At 37.4% G+C, this 18,031-nt stretch overlaps 3 protein-coding genes across 3 annotated transcripts; 2 read left to right on the top strand and 1 right to left on the bottom strand.

The window, feature by feature from the left end:
- On the top strand, positions 6,493-7,375 carry LOC104781151 (peroxiredoxin-2E, chloroplastic-like). Its single transcript, XM_010505748.2, has one exon. The coding sequence runs from the start codon at positions 6,542-6,544 to the stop codon at positions 7,238-7,240; it is 699 nt and encodes a 232-aa protein (XP_010504050.1). The 5' UTR covers positions 6,493-6,541; the 3' UTR covers positions 7,241-7,375.
- LOC104781152 (cytochrome P450 76A1-like) lies at positions 7,740-9,835 on the bottom strand. Its single transcript, XM_019244758.1, has 3 exons — positions 9,307-9,835; positions 8,667-9,082; positions 7,740-8,494 (listed from the first exon to the last, which is right to left on the bottom strand). Exons 1-3 carry the CDS (start codon positions 9,824-9,826, stop codon positions 7,871-7,873), a joined length of 1,560 nt encoding a protein of 519 aa, XP_019100303.1. The 5' UTR covers positions 9,827-9,835; the 3' UTR covers positions 7,740-7,870.
- On the top strand, positions 14,871-17,283 carry LOC104781153 (zinc finger CCCH domain-containing protein 18-like). Its single transcript, XM_019244757.1, has 5 exons — positions 14,871-15,775; positions 15,883-16,292; positions 16,394-16,534; positions 16,622-16,727; positions 16,806-17,283. The coding sequence occupies exons 1-5, from the start codon at positions 14,904-14,906 to the stop codon at positions 16,900-16,902; spliced, it is 1,626 nt and encodes a 541-aa protein (XP_019100302.1). The 5' UTR covers positions 14,871-14,903; the 3' UTR covers positions 16,903-17,283.

Genomic DNA, 18,031 nt, shown 5'->3' on the forward strand with positions numbered 1-18,031 from the left:
TTTTTTTTTTTTTTTTTTTTTGTAATAAAATATAAAATTTATTCGAAAAAATCGTTTTACATCAGCATTTGTTTAAACTGTTTAAAACAATTTAGAAAAAATCTATCAAATTTTTAAGAATTGAATAGTATGGAGATTATCTTGAGGCAAGCCACAACTCCATTGCAGCCGTGTATTTGCCGTTGCCTTGAGTGTAGATAGAGAGCAGTCTGTCTCGGACATTCCGGTCGAGGAGTTTAATCAGAAGAGGAGCAGGGTTAGAGATTTCCCCTTGTCTTCTGCCATTGCGTTCCTTCCAGATAGTGTGGACTGTAGCCTGGAAAGTATAGCGTAAGAGATATAGGGTGTCAGAGCTTTGTGTTGCATCCGTGAGTAGCGATAAGATGTGTCCACATGATGTCGAAAACATGTTGGTTAGGAGCTTTGCGGTGAGGCCTGTCCATATTTCCGTGGAGAAAGGACAAGAAAAGAACATATGGTCTCTTGTTTCCAGAGAGCAAGAGCACATGACACATGATGTGTTAAAATTACCACCCCAGGATTGCATGCGATCACCTGTTGAGAACTTATTTAGAGTTGCTAACCAAGATATGAAAAAAAACTTTGGTGTCGCTTGAGAGAACCAGATCCCTCTCGCCCACTCTTTGCTACCCTGAGGTTCCCGAAGCTGCATCCAAGTCTCCTTGGTTGTAAACTTCGTAGTGTATCGACCTCCTTTCCCTTTCCATAAGACTGTATCGACTGCATCAGTCGTCCCAAGTGAACGTATCTCATCTAGAGCAGACTCTATATGGTTGAGGTTGTCCACATGGTGTCTTCTTCTTCTATGGTCTAAAGCCTCCGCAATTGTGGCATAGAATGGAATTCCCATATCAATGCAACCTCGCAGGCCTGCAATGTCCAACAAACAACCCAAACTTGACCACTTATCATACCAGAAAGAGATGCATCTCCCACTCCTGACCTCGTATTTAATAAAATCTCATGCAATGTGCCTATACTTCAGCAGTTTTTTCCACATCCAAGAACCTGCTACAGTGGTGTCTTTGATCGACCAAAAGGAGCCTTTTCTCATTAAGTAGGTTCTCAACCATTTTGACCAGAGCGAGTTTCTAGATAGTAGATGCCATATGAGTTTCAAGCAGCTTACCAGATTAGCTTCTTTAAGCGATCGTAAAACAAGTCCGCCATCCTCTCTAGGGAGACACACATCTTTCCAAGCCACTTTCGCTTTCTTTGTGTACCAGGTTGGACCTGACCAAAGAAAAGCAGAACAGAGGCTATCGATTTCTTTAATGCAAGCAGTTGAGAGACGGAAATCGGACATCCAAAAATTTATGAGCCTGTGGAGAACCGAACTGATCAGTTGCAGACGGCCTGCAAAGGATAGGTGGCGAGCTGTCCAGCAACTGATACGTTCTTTGATGCGTGCAATGAGTGGAGCGTAATCTTGCGTGGTCATTCGCTTTGTCAGAAGGGGAAGCCCGAGATAACAGACCGGTAGAGCTCCATTGGCAAATGGAAACGAGCTAAGAATGTCTACTTGAGACCAGAATAGTCGGCAAAGTTGTCAAAAATGCGTAGAATGCCTTCTATAGAATGCTATGTGCCATCAGTGAAGACCAACAAATCGTCAGCGAAACACAAATGAGTGAGTTGCAGGTTGTGACATTTCGGGTGATAGCCAATTTGGTTATCCAGAGCAGCCTTATCCAACATTGTAGAGAACACTTGCATACACATTACAAATGGATATAGGGACAGAGAGCAGCCTTGCCTTAAACCTCTAGCACTTTTGAATAACCCTGATAGCTCGCCATTTACCTGAACCGAAAATGAGGCCATAGTGATAGAGAGTTCAATCCATTTGATAAACTGTGGTGGAAAATCCAGAGCTTTAAAAATAGTTAGAAGAAAGGTCCACTGAACTGAGTCAAAAGCTTTTGAAATGTCGATCTTTACCGCGCTCCGCGGAGAAACATCTGCTTTGTGGTAATCCTTCACTATTTCAGAAGCAAGGAGAACATTTTCCATCAACAATCTATCTTTGACAAAAACCGATTGTGTTGGAGAAATGAAATCTGGTAGAAGCCTTTTAAGTCGATTCGCAAGAAGCTTCGACATTACCTTATACGTCACATTGCAACAGGAGATGGGGCGGTAATCTTTCATCTCATACACCACCTTTTTCTTTGGAATAAGAGCTAGAATAGTTGCATTAACACCCTTAGGTAGAAAACCATACTGAAAGAATGATTGGATGGAAACAACAAAATCTTGCTAGATGATAGACCATGTCTCCTTCAAAAATTCCACAGTAAATCCATCAGGCCCTGGACTTTTCTCATGAGGCATGGAGAATAACACTCCTCTGATTTCATCCTCTGTAACAGCAACCTCAAGAATTTCTTTATCCCTCTCTGGACACCGATAGTGGATTAACTCACGAATAGCATCCTTAGATAAACCCGTAAAATGGTCCGGTTTGTGTCCCAAGAAATCGTGAAAGAAATGTTCTGCCTCATGCTTCATCGCTTCGTGCGTATCAACCACCGTCCCATCCTGGCATTTGATTTCGCGAATAGCATTTCGAGCCTCTCTAGGTTTAGCAGCATTGTAAAAAACCTTATTATTTCCATCCCTGACCCTCAACCAATGAAGTTTAGATTTTTGCTTCAGAAATCGCTCCTCAAGTCCTGCAACATGCAACCAGTGGCTGTAGGCAGTTGACTCTCGATGCATATTAGCTTCTGTAGGATTAGAGCGAGTGGTCGTTTGACACTGACACAGTGTAGTGAAAGCTTCTCTCGCTTTCCTAGTGAAATCTCCAAGTACCTCTTTGCTTAGCTGCTTGATTTTTGGTTTTAAAGCCTTGAGTTTTTTTGAGAACCGGAAAATTGCAGAAGTTGAAGAGTAAATGACCTCGGTACCATTCCAATACTCCTGGATCATTGGCTTAAATTTTGAATCCGAGATAAGCGCATTTGTAAACTTGAAAGGTCTTCTAGTGCGAACAGGGTCATGCCCCAGCTTGATACGACAGCGAAGGTGATCAGAACACCCACCCGCCTCAAAGACGCCATAAGCTTGACTATGCTCCTGGAGCCAGACTGTGTTAACAAGAACCCTGTCGAGTTTCTTGCAAATCAAATCTGCATCTCGTTTGTTACACCAAGTGTATAACGGGCCATGAGAGGGCATGTCCTGGAGAGAACAATACCCCATGACCTCTTGGAAATCACTCATTCCGGGAGCTAGAATTTGGATTTGATCATGAAGGGAGTGCTCCTCAACGTCTAGTATTTCATTGAAATCACCATAAATCATCCACGGTTTGGTGCGGATTACAGGCGAATCCTGATGAACCTTTAAATCCTCCCACAGAGCCTTCCGTTCCTCAACACTGTTAGATGCATACACAAAAGACACAAAGAACTCATCCTGCAGACCGTCCACTAGGATTGAGCAAGTTATCATTTGACTACTAGTGAAGAAAGGAGTGACCCTCACCCGAGAACTCCAAAGCACCCAAATTCTTCCTCGACGATTAGAATCATAGTTAGATATAAACCACCAACCTGAAAAAACAGAGCCCACAATCCGCTCTGCCTTATGTTCCTTCACCCTTGTCTCGAGCAAACACCCAAATGCTCACTCTTCAGCCAGTTTCGAACCACAGAATGTTTAGAATCTTTGTTAAAACCTCGAACATTCCAGAAGAAGTTCGACATAAAAAAATTATTGGTGAGAAAACCTCTTACTCGGATCCCGGGGGTTCTGAGCTTGAGTATTATAACCAAACTTATTTTGCTCTTTTGTGGCTCGAGGAATGGACTCACGCAACTGGACGGGTGCTTTAGTTCCACGACCATTATTTTTGCTCACTGTTGTAAAAGCGACAACTCCGATGTTGTTTACCTCCTTTGATGGCTCAACAGGTCCATTCGATGCAGACTCTCCCGAATCTGCATTCTTAGACGTGCTCATGTCCTCAACCTGATCACCATTCACACTCACCCCATTCTCCTCATCGTTAGAGGAAATCGGCATATCGTTCTCATCCTCACAGTGCTCACTAAGAACTGAATAAGAATTAGACAGAATGGACCCTTCCCCAACTTGCTTCTCCACTTGCTTGTTTCCTTTCTGAGGACTGGATTTATGACCCGTTTTTTGAGGGATGATCCAACCCTGTTGTTCCCCCTCCTCCTCGAGAGGCTGAACATCATCGCTCCTTGCACTAGGTGCACCATTATCCCCCGCTGGTTCTATCTCCTTCTCAGGACTACTCGGAGAAGAGTCCTCCTGAACTGGAGCTAAACACGCCGACTTTAATTGACCCCATTTCCTACAACCATTGCACTGAGGCGGGAGCCAAGGATAGGAATAGCGAACCACCACATCCAATTCGCCCTCCTCCTATCCTGCTAAGTGGTACTCCACCGGCAAAACTCTTGTCAAGTCTGCTTCCACAAGAATTTGAGCTTCATCAAAACTCACACATGATTCTGTTTTGGGATGAAGTTTCAGTGGTTTCCCTACCGCACTAACTAAGTATTCCAAACCTTTATGTGTTAACATATTGTGTGGAATATTCTTTAGCGTAACCCATAGCGGAATAGAACGCATAGCAGGCTGCGCCTCCTCCACAAAAGGAGTCCATCTAGTCATGAGCATAGGGATGCCTACAATATTCCACATTCCTCTGTTCAAAATGTGTTGTCTCATCGATTCACTACAAACTTTGAACTTAACTGTTGTGTCATCGACCACAAAAACATCTATAAGAGAAGACTTATCGCCTAAACGCCAGATTTTGTTCACAATCATGTGAATCTTACCCACATGAGGTGTCGATGCATTCAAAAACTTGCCAATTAAAAAATCCTACCATAGCGGGTTTGCATCAACAAACACCTCCATTGGGACCACAACTCTCTCCTTCCCATCCACTTGCGTAATAACAAATCCTGTTTAGTAAACGATTGCTGCTGCACCGCTTTCACCCAGAGCTTTTGATCTGGTTTCATCGTGTGTTCCGTTTGAGACTTCCTTAGGGTCGTGAGATCCTGCTCTGAAATCTCCTTCTCCGACTGGGATCCACTAACACTTGGACTTGAGACCCCTCCATTAGCTTGAATAGCACTCCCCAAATTTCCAGTGGCCACCGGAGAGCCCGACAGCGGCGGCAGATCCGCCGACATCGTCAACCTTGCTCACCAAGAAAAAAAAAACCCCTAATCGCTAAAAAAATCGCCCTCCATGTGATTCTACTTGTCGCAAGATCAAACACACCAGACTTACTTTTTTCTGTTGGGTTTAAAACTAGGACGACAGCCACTTGGGCAAAGATCATCATAACCAAAACAGATTGAATCACTCTTGACTCCCAAACCATTAACATCTTTGATTGTTACACCATGACCAAATATCAACACCTCACCTCCAAGAGATTCTGCTCTTTCCCAGTCACCACTTTCCATATTCATCTTGAACATGCTAAAGAAACGTTTCTCTTCTAACCCCTTCATACTCAAAACGATCAAAACATCCCCCGAGTTTGTAATTGCAACCTTCACCTTCCAAACGGATTCCTCATGTTGCAAATCATAGCGAAACAGATGGTTACGGTACGGGTTTCCTTGGGTGACTTCGTTTGGGAAATCTCCAAAAAAATCAAAAATCTTGATGTAGCTATCAAATGTAAATAGGTAAAGCTTGTGGTCTTTATACGCCATGTGTACACAGTTAAAGCCTTCAAGAGTGTACCAATAGTCATCTCCTTTCTTAATCGTGAACAAGTTGTTTTGTTCGTAGTGGTTCCAAGCTATAACGTAATCCCTTGTTCTCTCGTTTATCCAAAAACAAGCTGGATTCTTGGCAGGAGAATATTTTATTACCTTTTGTCTTTTGTACATGGACTTGATGAAATCTTCATATTCATCGTCTCTTTGTTCTTGACATGACTCCATAGATGGTAGATCGATCGTCTCGCTAGTAAACACGTTCAAAAGATATAAGAAACTACGATTATTCATCAAGAGCCAACTGCTGCAACTAGCCATAACAAAGCTTTTCGATAAATAGAATCCGAGGTTTTCTAGGTTGTCAAACTTGTTTTCACTGGGATCGTACAAATAAGTCAAATCTTCGTGGAACAAAATTCGCAATAGATACATAGGTAGCGTACATTCTCTTGAAACATCATACCAATGTGAGCAAACACTTCTCGCTCGACGAAAATCTTTAGTCCCTAATCCTTCAAAGATAAGCCTCAAAACATTGGAACAAAGGTTGGACCAATTAGTACTAATTCTAAACATTATTTCTTGTCTCCGTAGTGCTTACGATACCAATGGCGATTAGGGTTTGACTTTAAACCTTAAATTGTATCTTAAAAAAAGTAAACATAGAGGCTCATACGGTGGATACAATTTAAGCCCATTAAGGCCCAATAATGACATAGCCTTTCATCTTTCTCCTCTACTCATATCTTAAACAAATCACAAACCTGAAGTCACTCTTCACCTAAACAGCATCAATGGCGACTTCTCTCTCCGTTTCTAGATTCATCTCCTCCTCCGCAACCGTTATCTCCGTCGCTAAGCCGTTAATTCCCCCCACCGTATCCTTCACCGCGCCGCTCTCCTTCAATCGCTCTCTCGCTCCTAACCTCTCTCTCAGATTCCGCAGCCGCCGCACCAGCTCCGCCGCAACCAGATCCTTCGCGACAACACCCGTCACCGCCTCCATTTCCGTCGGAGACAAGCTCCCAGACTCAACTCTCTCCTACCTCGATCCATCCACCGGAGACGTCAAAACAGTAACCGTCTCATCCCTCACCGCCGGGAAGAAAGCGATCCTATTCGCAGTCCCCGGCGCATTCACACCGACCTGCTCGCAGAAACACGTCCCTGGATTCGTATCCAAAGCCGGAGAGCTCAGATCTAAAGGCATCGATGTAATCGCCTGTGTCTCCGTCAACGACGCGTTCGTGATGGAAGCGTGGAGGAAAGACCTCGGAATCAACGATGAGGTGATGCTGTTGTCCGATGGAAACGGTGAGTTCACAGGGAAGCTTGGAGTTGAATTGGATTTGAGGGATAAGCCTGTTGGACTCGGAGTTAGGTCAAGGAGATACGCGATTCTGGCTGAGGATGGTGTTGTGAAGGTTCTGAACCTCGAAGAAGGTGGTGCTTTCACTAACAGTAGTGCTGAGGATATGCTTAAAGCTCTCTGATTCTGAAATTTTTCTTTCTTTGTTTGAATTTTTATTTCACTTTTGTGTTTTAGTTTCTTCCTTCTGATCATGTACGAATCGTTGGATTTGTAAACGGGAATAAATGAATCAGAGGCGTTTTGTTTGTGGACATTATTGGATTAGCGTTTGCGTTTTAGGTCTCCCTATGTTTGTGTGAAGTTGGTGTTCTTTGATTTGGTACCGGAGGCAGTCTAGGACGACGTCGTTTGATGATGACTAATGAGTGGTTTGGAGTGGACTATTTTAACATGGTATCGTATAAATTGCTCAGAATATTCTAGAAATCTACCGATTAGTGCAACTAAACCCAAGGACTGCTCCAAAAGGCACATCTAATGAAAGATTTGGAGACCCACAGAAAAAATCTGACTTTTGGAAAGGACACGTTTGGTTTTGGTTGCTCATTGCATGACACGTCTTACGTGCTAACGTTTGCATCGATGCACAAAAGAAGACAATAACACCAAATGTGGTCAACTTCGGCTATGTCAGTGAACCGTATCGATTCATTAACAATAACACCTTCGCATTTTAGATATTTTTTCTTTTGGGGTGGTATACATATATTGGATTGCTTTGGTGATTTTAAGTGTTTTAAAAGCTAACTGACTAGCCTAGATAAGGAATTGGAATGGCTTCCAAAGGAACAGCTTTTTTCAATGTAATACCAATTCTTTCTCCCATATCCATTTCTTCTGCATTAACCCCATTTTCCAAGGCCCAATCAAACGACCTTACCATCGATCCAATCGCTAACGGCAAGATCCGTGACGCCAAAGGCAAAGCTGGACACATCCGTCTACCCGACCCGAATGGCAAAAACTCGAAATCCTGTCCTTTGAAGTCTCGAGGATTTGGGTCGGATATAAATCTTTCCGGTTTGAACATAACCGGGTCGATCCATGTTTTAGGATCGCGCCCGATCGCCCAAACGTTAACCAGGACTTGTGTTTCTTTAGGGATAGTGTATTTGCCGAAGATGTGACATGTAGAAATGGCCTTGTGTGGGACTAGGAAAGGCAGAGGTGGGTGTAACCTTAAGGTTTCCATGATAACAGCTGAGAGATAAGGAAGGTTGGAAATGTCTTCTTCTTGGAGCTTTTGATTCGGGGACTTGAAGTATGTTCGGAGTTCGGTTTGGAGTTTGGTTAAGGTTCTTGGGTTGTGTAGTAGCTCCGCTAGTGCCCACTCCAACGTGCTTGTTGTCGTATCCGTCCCCGCTGTAAACATTTCCTATCAATCATTGAAAAGACCAAAGCATTAAATACGAAAAGCCAAAGGTATTATAATAAAAGAAGAAGGTATAAAAATTTAAATTGTATAAAATTTGACGTTTTCTCTTATATAAATGTAAATAATTAAAGTGACAAATACAAAATCGAGAAATATGGCGGGTAAAACTTACAAAAACAATAACGTTGATATCTCTTGCTGAGAAGCTACAAGGTTCTTCTTGGTCGACTCCATCGCCGCCACGAAACTCCAAAAGAACATCTAAGTAATCCTTCGTCTTCTCGTTGCTCCCTTCTCTCTCCCTAACCTCTGATCGTTCTCTGATGAACTCTCCGGCGATTTCAAAGGCTTTCTCCACGTGGAATTGTGTTTTTCTTCTGATTCCTTGTGGGTCAAGAAACCTTAGCAAAGGGAAGAAATCGGCAACGTTGGGTTTCCCGGCGAACTCCATCACTTTACCGGTGTGGTAAAAGAACTCGGAGCCTCTTTTTGAATCGGCATCGAGCAAATCCCTCGAGAACATGAGGTTTCCTATGAGATTAAACGCCATTAAGAAGAAGTATCTCCCCACGTCGATTGTTTTTGTACCTGATAATATACGAAGGGTAATTCTTATAAAAATTAAAATCTTTAAACTATGAAACCTTAAAATTCCTACTAAAAGTAAGTAAGATATATAATATTTTTGAATAATTATAATCGCACCAACCAAGGATATATATGTATGTAGCTAAATGGTTTATATCAGTGAGTACCAAGGACGTTGTTGTTGCGTCACATATGCGTGTTGTTGATAAAAGGAAATCTAATACAATACTCACCGTTTTGGCCACCTTCCTTGACGAACCGAAGCATCTGTTCAACACACTTAGAACGTACATCACTCATAGCATCAAGACGGCGCGTGACAAAAAACTGAGTGGTGCAGAGTCGCCGCAGCATCCGCCAATAAGCACCGTACTGAGCCGTGATGAGCGAGGTGTCACTACTCTTCCTTCCTTTCATCGCCTCGTAAATCTTCCGACCAGCCAACGCTGCATCGTGCTTCTTGAAAATCTCCCGAGCCACTTCGCTCGAAGAGATCACAACCGTCAGCATCGACCCGAGGCGCAAAGTCATGATAGGCCCGTGACGCCGTGAAAGTTTAGTCAATGAGTGGTGTGGCGGTGAACCGGCGAGTTGAAACATGTTGCCGATCACCGGCCAGGGATTTGGTCCCGGAGGCAGTCTCGTACGACTTTTGGTGTGGAGGAGACATGTAACGTATATGAGAAGGGCAATAATGGATGTAAATAATCCAATTAACTCGTTCTTCGTTAATTGATTAATCATTTATGTTTTGTTTTGTTTTGTTTTGATTTTTGAATATGAATACAAACCTTTCTACTTTATAGGTGTAATCAGGTCTCTTATAAATCATGACAATATTAATCATTCATGATCTTATGCAACCTTGTCGGTATTATGTTAGGAATCTTTATCGGATATAATCGCTTTGTAAGTACATTTCACTGTAATTAAGCCCATTAAAGCATCCGATTATGCTAAGTAAGTTTAATAGAAGGCCCATTCGATGATTGGTGTAGAACCTCAGGAGCGTTTGTTGTGTGCGTGGCTAGTGGTTTAGTGATTTGGAGTTGGAATTTGACCCTTGGCATATAGGTTGAAGTAATTTAACACTCTCTTATGCACAAGATTAGGCTCGGCATTCGGGTAACCCGTTCGGATTCGGGTATTACCCATTCGAATTCGGGTAAACGAGTTTAGAAAAATAAAATCCATCGGGTATTTTTAGATATATGAGTTCGGTTCGGTTTGGGTACTATCGGGTTCGGGTCGGTTTGGGTTACAAATTTTAGGACCCGATTAGTACCCGAACTACCGGGTACCCGAAAAATATAATTAAAATTAATTAAATTTAAATAAATTTAGTTAAATTTTGACTTATTTGAAAAAATATCTTAGATATTTTGATTATTTTTGATATTTAGGTATAAAACTAAATGAAATATTCAAAATTATAATCATAGTTTTGGGGTAAGTGCATTATATTAATGATAAATATTATAAATATGTTTATATGTTCGAGTTTAATGGGTACCCAAACGGGTACCGGGTATTATCCGACCCTAACCCGAACCCACGGGTATTAGAAAATAGAATCCAATAGGATTTTATAGGCAAACCCGTATCCAACCCGAACCCGGTTTTTCGGGTCGGATTCCGGATTAGATATTCGGGTGCGGTTTTTATGCCGACACAAGATTAGCCAATTTTCACGTTAGATAGACTATGTTATTTAGGTCATGAATGCTCTGCGGTTTCTTTTTTGGTTTTTAATTGAATGTTTTGGTTTTGACTTTTGGTGTAGAGTTTTGTTTTACAAAATCTTCAATTCAATGGTAACTTGTTTAGGCTTTGAATGGTTGTCGATTTTGAAATTGTTTTTAGTTTTTCCAAAAATAGAGTTTTGGTTCATGTATATAATTCTTTAAGAAAACGTTTAATTTTTATCTACTTTAATTCTTAAATTTTGTTTTTACTACAATAATAATAAGTATATGTTTTTAAAAATGTCATATAATTTTGTTGAAAAATCTCCCAAAATTTGGTTTTTGGATTTTGTGATAGAATTGACAAAACTCTTAGGCCATTAATATTTGTGGTTTTTGAAGTAGTTTTTGGCTATAGATTTTGTAATAATATATTTTGTAGTCATTCATGATTTTGAGAAAACAAATTTTCCTAAAAAATAGGAAATTTATTTTTTGAGTGTTTTAACAATTTTTCAAAGAAAAACAAATTCACATTTTTTTAAGGTTTTCTCTATCAAAAACCAATTACATTATTATTATTTCCTATTATTTTTCTTATTATTTTGCAAAGAAAAATATAATCCATCAACATAAAACTATACACTAAAAAAACTATCATTCAAGTTTTAAAAACCTAAAATCTACACCATAAATCAAAACCAAAAAAACAAAATCTGAAAAATAAAATCCAAAAACCTTTTTAAAACTACAAACATTCATGTCCTTAAAATCTAGTTTTCTCGTTATGTAGGAAAACTGCTTTTATCATAATCCTGAATGGACAATAAATTATTTTTTTTGCAAAATCAAAAACTAAAAACCAAATTTAGAATTTACAGCCATTCAAGGCTTATTGTTTTTAATTTCATCCAGATAGTATAAAAACATTTTAGAGAATGTGGCTAACCATTCCATTTTTGCTAAGACCCAATGTGTAGACAAGAGATAAGAGGAGTTCATCCAAATTTAAATAAAACAAGAAAATGTAGTAGAAACTCTAAACATGAATTAAAAGAGAAACTAAGTCAAATATTTTAAACCAAATCTGTCATAAATTACAATAGTTAGTTTACGTTAAGTATATTTGACATAACTGTTTTATACATGCTATATTTGCAAAAGTGAGTGTATACACACATATGTATATTATGTATACAAGGTCCCAATCACACAAATTATCGTTTAATTTTATTATTTACGTCTAGACAATATATATATATATATATATAACAAAATATATGTCTCCAATCCAATTTTGTTGAAATGTGTAGATAAGAGACAAGAAGTGTGAACTCATTTACATATATATAGTAGAAGCTCTATCTTAGCATACACAAAAAATAAACTTAGTCAGGGAGATCTCTTACCAAATCCGTCACATATCATAATAGTTAGTTTATTTGCTATAATTGGCAAAGGTTTATATTGTATATACACTACATACATACATATCAGTTATTAATATATAAAAAAATTTATCAACAAAATTATAAAATATTAATATAGTTGACTAGTTTTATTTTCTTGAGCTATCAACAAAGTATTATTCATACTGTTTTTTTTAAAAAATGTTTACATAATTTGTGGTTTTTCATTCATCCTAATTTTGCGGTGTAGAGATGAATAAACAAATATAATATTTTTTATTATTTTTTTGGTAAAAGCTCTAAGAAAAAACACATTAGAAGCTAGGTGAAAGAGATCTCAAACCAAATTAGCCGAAGATTACAATAATTTTAATTATCTTCTTTATTTGACATGATTGTGTGTTTATATATATACAAATAGAAGGTATAAGAGTTATGTATCTGATCCCATATATGTGAAATTTGCATATATATATACAACTAAATTTATGAAAAGCTTTACTAGATAAAAAATTATCATCTAAATTTTAATAACTATGAATCTTGTTGAGTAGGTTTAGTTATCAAAACAATCATTTTTAGTTGCCAAAAAATGTCGTTTAATCTACAATGTTAAAAAAAAAAAACAATTTACAAAATGTGAGTTCTCCATCCCAAATATTGTGAGACAATATGTAGAGAAAAGATATATATATATATATATAAAGATATAACAACTTAAAAAAAAAAGTCAAAATGAAAGCCAAGTCAGATTGATCTCAATTAGCCAATGATCATGATAGTAAGTTTATTTCCTATTTTTAGCAAAGTGGTATCAATACACACACATGTGTATGTAGAGCTATAAGAGTTGTGTATACAATATATGCAAAGAATATGCAAAATTGAAGTGACATATATGCATTATGCAATGTATATAGATAAGAGACAATAAGTGTTAAAATGAAAATAAAGAAATAAATATATATAGTAAAATCTCTAAGCATCTAAACATATATCAAAAGATAAATTAAGTCAGAGATCTCGTACCAAATCCGTCACAGATCACAATAGTTAGTTTATTGCTATAATTAGCAAAACTATTTTATATATGTTATACTTGGCAAATTTCTATATAGTATATACATTACATACATATATATCGTTACTAATATATAAAAATTATCAAGAAAATTATGAGATAAAATAATATAGTATTTGACTAGTGTTATTTTGTAAGCTGTCAAAACACATTATTCATACTGTTTAAAATCAAACATTTACATAATTTTTTGGTTTTTCATTCATCCTAATTTTGTTGAGAGTCAATGTGTAGAGATGGATAACAAATATAATATTTAAAAAAAAAATCTTTGGTAAAAGCTATAAACAAAAACACATCAGAAACTAAGTCAAATAGATCTTGTACTAAATAAGACGGAGATCAAAATAGTTTTAATTATCTTCTATATTTGACATGATTGGGTGTTTATATATACAAATACAAGGTATAAGATAAGAGTTATGTATCAATCATATATATGTGAAGTTTGCATATATATAAGTCTTAAAGTATGAAAAGCTATAATAGATAAAAAAAAATATTATCTAAATTTTACTATGAATCTTGTAGAGTAGGTTTAGTTATCATAACAAATCATTTATAGTTGTCAAAAAAGTCGTTTACAATGTTAAAACCCCAATTTACAAAATGTGAGTTCTTCATCCCCAATTAATTTTTGTGAGACAATATGTGGAGAAGAGATATATATATATATAAAAGATAACGCAATTTTTTTTTAAAAACCAATAAAATGGTAAAAATTCCAAATAAAAGTCAAAAAAGCCAAGTCAGACTGATCACAATTCGCCGACGATCATGATAGTAAGCTTATTTGCTATTTTTAGCAAAACTGAATATATATACACACATGTGTATGTAGAGCTATAAGAGTTGTGTATACTATATATGCAAAATCGAAGTGACAACAAAAGTTGTTGTCTCACCGTTTGTTCCTTTTTAAGAGTGTTAGTTTGTGTTTTGTTTTTATTGTTTAGGAGTGGTGTTTAAACAGACACAAATACCAAAAACAAAGGAAACAAAAGAAGTAGAAAATAATCTATGCAAATGACAAAAAAAAAAACTTTGCTCAGGTGAAGAGGTGTCTCAGCTTTGATTGTTGGTTTATCTATTTCGTCAAAGACATTCTTTCTTCAATTCCCAAAGACTCTTCTTCTTCTTTACACACAGGTAATCGATTATTTCATTTTTAGATAATTGTTGTTTTTTGTTTATATTGACTCAGTATATAAATTGCATAATTTTGGAGAAAAAAACTATGAATTTTAGGCTTATATATATGCTCTATTTAGTTTATGACTGTAAATTTACCAAATATAATTTGTTTTCTTAGTTAAAAAGAAGAGAGTAGATGTAAGAATCTTAAGTAAAAAAAAAAATATATAAGACTGTGCTGGGATTAAAATTTTGTTTTGATTACATTAGCGACTCAGATTTGTCTCGTAGTTTTTCTTATCCGATCCATGACACATGTAGCTTTTGATCTTTGATTTACTTACGATGCAAATCTTTTTATATACGAACATGCATGTGCGTTCACTTGTCCGATTTTATGATTTAATTAGTAGAGTCTGACTAAAACTTGTTATAATAATTTTTTGAATGATTTAATTTGCTATATATGCAGGACATTTTTTGAGAGAAGACGTAACGTTACGTTACTAGAGATGAATTTCACAGAAGCTATGAATGTTGTGCACAACAGAATCCATGAACTTGAACCAGAGAATGCATCGAAGATCATCGGTTATCTCTTGTTGATACAAGACCACAACGATCGTGACATGATCCGTCTCGCATTCTGTCCAGATTCGGTAATGCGTTCCATGATCAACTGTGTTAAATATGAATTGGCTAAAAACTCTCATTACAACGTTCCTTCTTCTGATCACATTCAAATCCGTAAATTCGGATCATTCACCGGTTCATCAAACCAATCTCTTTTGGTTTTTGTCTCTCCTCCTTCGGTTCTTTCCATGGGAACAAGTTCTTGGGAGAATACAAACGACATGGATTCATCATTGCAAAACAATGTTCAGTTCTTGAATTTTGAGGATTCTTCTATAAACAGTCCTGAATTCTCAACTAGTTTCTTCTCTCAGGAGAAACGACAAGGTTTGTGTTTGAGAACGACTCGAAGATCACCGAGCTTACCGGAGTTTCCAGTCAAAATATGCCATTACTTCAACAAAGGGTTCTGCAAACACGGCAACAACTGTAGGTACTTCCATGGACAAATCAAACCGGAGAGAGATAGTTTTTCTCAGATGTTCAATCCAAACAACAACCTAAGCGACGATGAGCATGTTGTTTCGTCTTGTTCTCTTGAGAAGCTAGAAGGAGAGATCATTGAGCTACTCAAATCAAGAAGAGGTGCTCCAATATCCATAGCTTCATTGACAATGATGTACTATGAGAAGTATGGTAGGACCCTTCAAGCTGAAGGATATCTAACAGAGTCACAAAGACATGGCAAAGCTGGCTATAGCCTTACCAAGCTTCTTGCTCGCTTAAAGAACACCATCCGCCTCATCGACAGGTTAGTTAATTAGTTAGTTACTAAACACGTACGTTTTAACAACAATATAAAGGAAGTATATATAGTTTAGGTATTGTTTTAGTAAATGGTGTGTTTGAACTTTGTAGGCCTCATGGGCAACATTCAGTTGTACTAGCAGAAGATGTATCAAAATTTGTGGAATACGAACAGGGAGCGATTCTTGCTGGTTCTAGACAGATTTACTTAACATTTCCGGCAGAGAGTAGTTTCAATGAATATGATGTTTCAAACTACTTCTCCAAATTTGGACCAGTGGAAGATGTGAGGATGCCTTATCAGCAAAAGAGAATGTTTGGATTTGTAACTTTTGCTTACACCGAAACCGCCAAACACATTCTTGCTAAAGGAAATCCTCATTTCATATGTGGAGCTCGTGTTCTAGTAAAGCCATATCGGGAAAAATCATGCTCCAGTAGATACATTGACAATAACAAGCCTCTACTCGACATCCGATATGGATCTCGATACATTGACAAAGACACAGAGATGAACACTAGTTAGTACATTCTTGAAACCTTTTTCTCTGTATATATATATACCAATCTTGGCTTTAACTATTTTACTGAAATTGTTTCTTTTGTGTTGCTTGCTTTTTAGTGCCAATGCGGGTTAGTGAGAGCTCAAGACTAGTGAAAAAGCAATTTCTTGAGGAACACAAGCAATCAGTTTCTAGGTCCTTACCTAGTGATTACTCCTATCTCGGTTTCTCTTCCAATGATTTCAAGCTAACAACAGATGGTAACTATAACTCTTCTTAATTAGAACATAATATATATCAATTTTAAATAATAAAAAGGTAAACTGCATGACTTTCTTTATTTGTAGAGGAGGAACAAGAAGAACAAGCGGGACGGTTGAGCTATCTTCTGGATTATTTAAACACCGAAGATAACATTATGAACACATGCACTACCTACAAAGACAATGATAGGTATGCAATCTTTTTTATATAATTAACAAACAGATTTTAAGATTTTTTTAGTACTTCATATGATTTTTTTTTCATCAGGAGGATACACTGTGAAGCTTTAGACAGCCAAGACTTAAATCTACCCGATAGTCCATTTTCTTCCCTTTTCGGGAAGGAGATTTCTCTGGCTACATAGAGAGACTGTTACAACGAACCAAAGTGAAAAAGGAAAATAGGAGCACAAAGGTTAGAGGAAATTTCAAAAAAAATAATCACTTCACATCATCTTTGTCTTTGGCCTTAATTAGAGTACTGGTTGGTCGATGGGAGAGGCCGAGAGGGAGATTTTGGGTTTAGAGTGTTTTAATTAGTGGATGGCATCGAGAATATTAGGTTCTTTAGCAATACCATCACATAGAATAACGGGAGACGAAGAGACACACAACATAAAGAATCTGTTTGTACAACAATAAGAGGTGAGCACAGTTAATGAGACACACATGGATTATGACTAATTAAAAACGTTTATGATGGTTTAGTTTTCTATTGGGTTTTTTAACCTTTGCTATGCAAGGCTAGCTGGATCATATTTCATTGTATCATATGACGAATCCGTCTAGTTTTAAGAACACGATTTAGAAAAGTGTATATGTGGTTAACGATGAATCTTCTCTATATATATATATATATTTTTCTCATGAATGTTTTGAACACATGTATATACAGTGAATAAGAGATCGATAACATGCAAAAATATAAAACTATGGAAAAATAATATTCTAAGAATGCTATAATCACGCGGTCAAAACAAGTTAGCGTGGATTGGTATAATTAAAGGAGGAATATTGATAGAAAAACAATACAAAATCGGGATCTCTCGAGACCGTGTTAAAATGCGGCTTGTGAATCGATCAAAATGTGGTGTTTACAATAATTACACACAATGTAGTTAATTCTAAGGATTATAATACAACAGAAAATAATGAAAACAATCTGGAAAATGTTGTTGCGAATTACCCAACAAAATGATAGCAATGTTGACCGAAGAAAATATAAATTATATTCTTCTCGTGTTCAATAAAACATGAGATATACGTACGTACCAAATGGACATGTGTATGTTTATGTACTACCCGACGTGCACAATTAGCGTTTGGAATACAAACTCCTAAACAATTAACACCATATGGCCGACCAAAGTTCTAAGGCGCGTGAAAACCGTTTGACCCCTTCCCCACGAAAGTAAACTATACGGTCATAAAAGATCCTCCACAGCTCCACGTGCCTGCGAGCTCTTTACGATTTTAGTCCTAAACAATTAGCTT

This window comes from Camelina sativa, chromosome 4 (assembly GCF_000633955.1).
Source record: "Camelina sativa cultivar DH55 chromosome 4, Cs, whole genome shotgun sequence".
Lineage (NCBI taxonomy): Eukaryota > Viridiplantae > Streptophyta > Magnoliopsida > Brassicales > Brassicaceae > Camelina > Camelina sativa.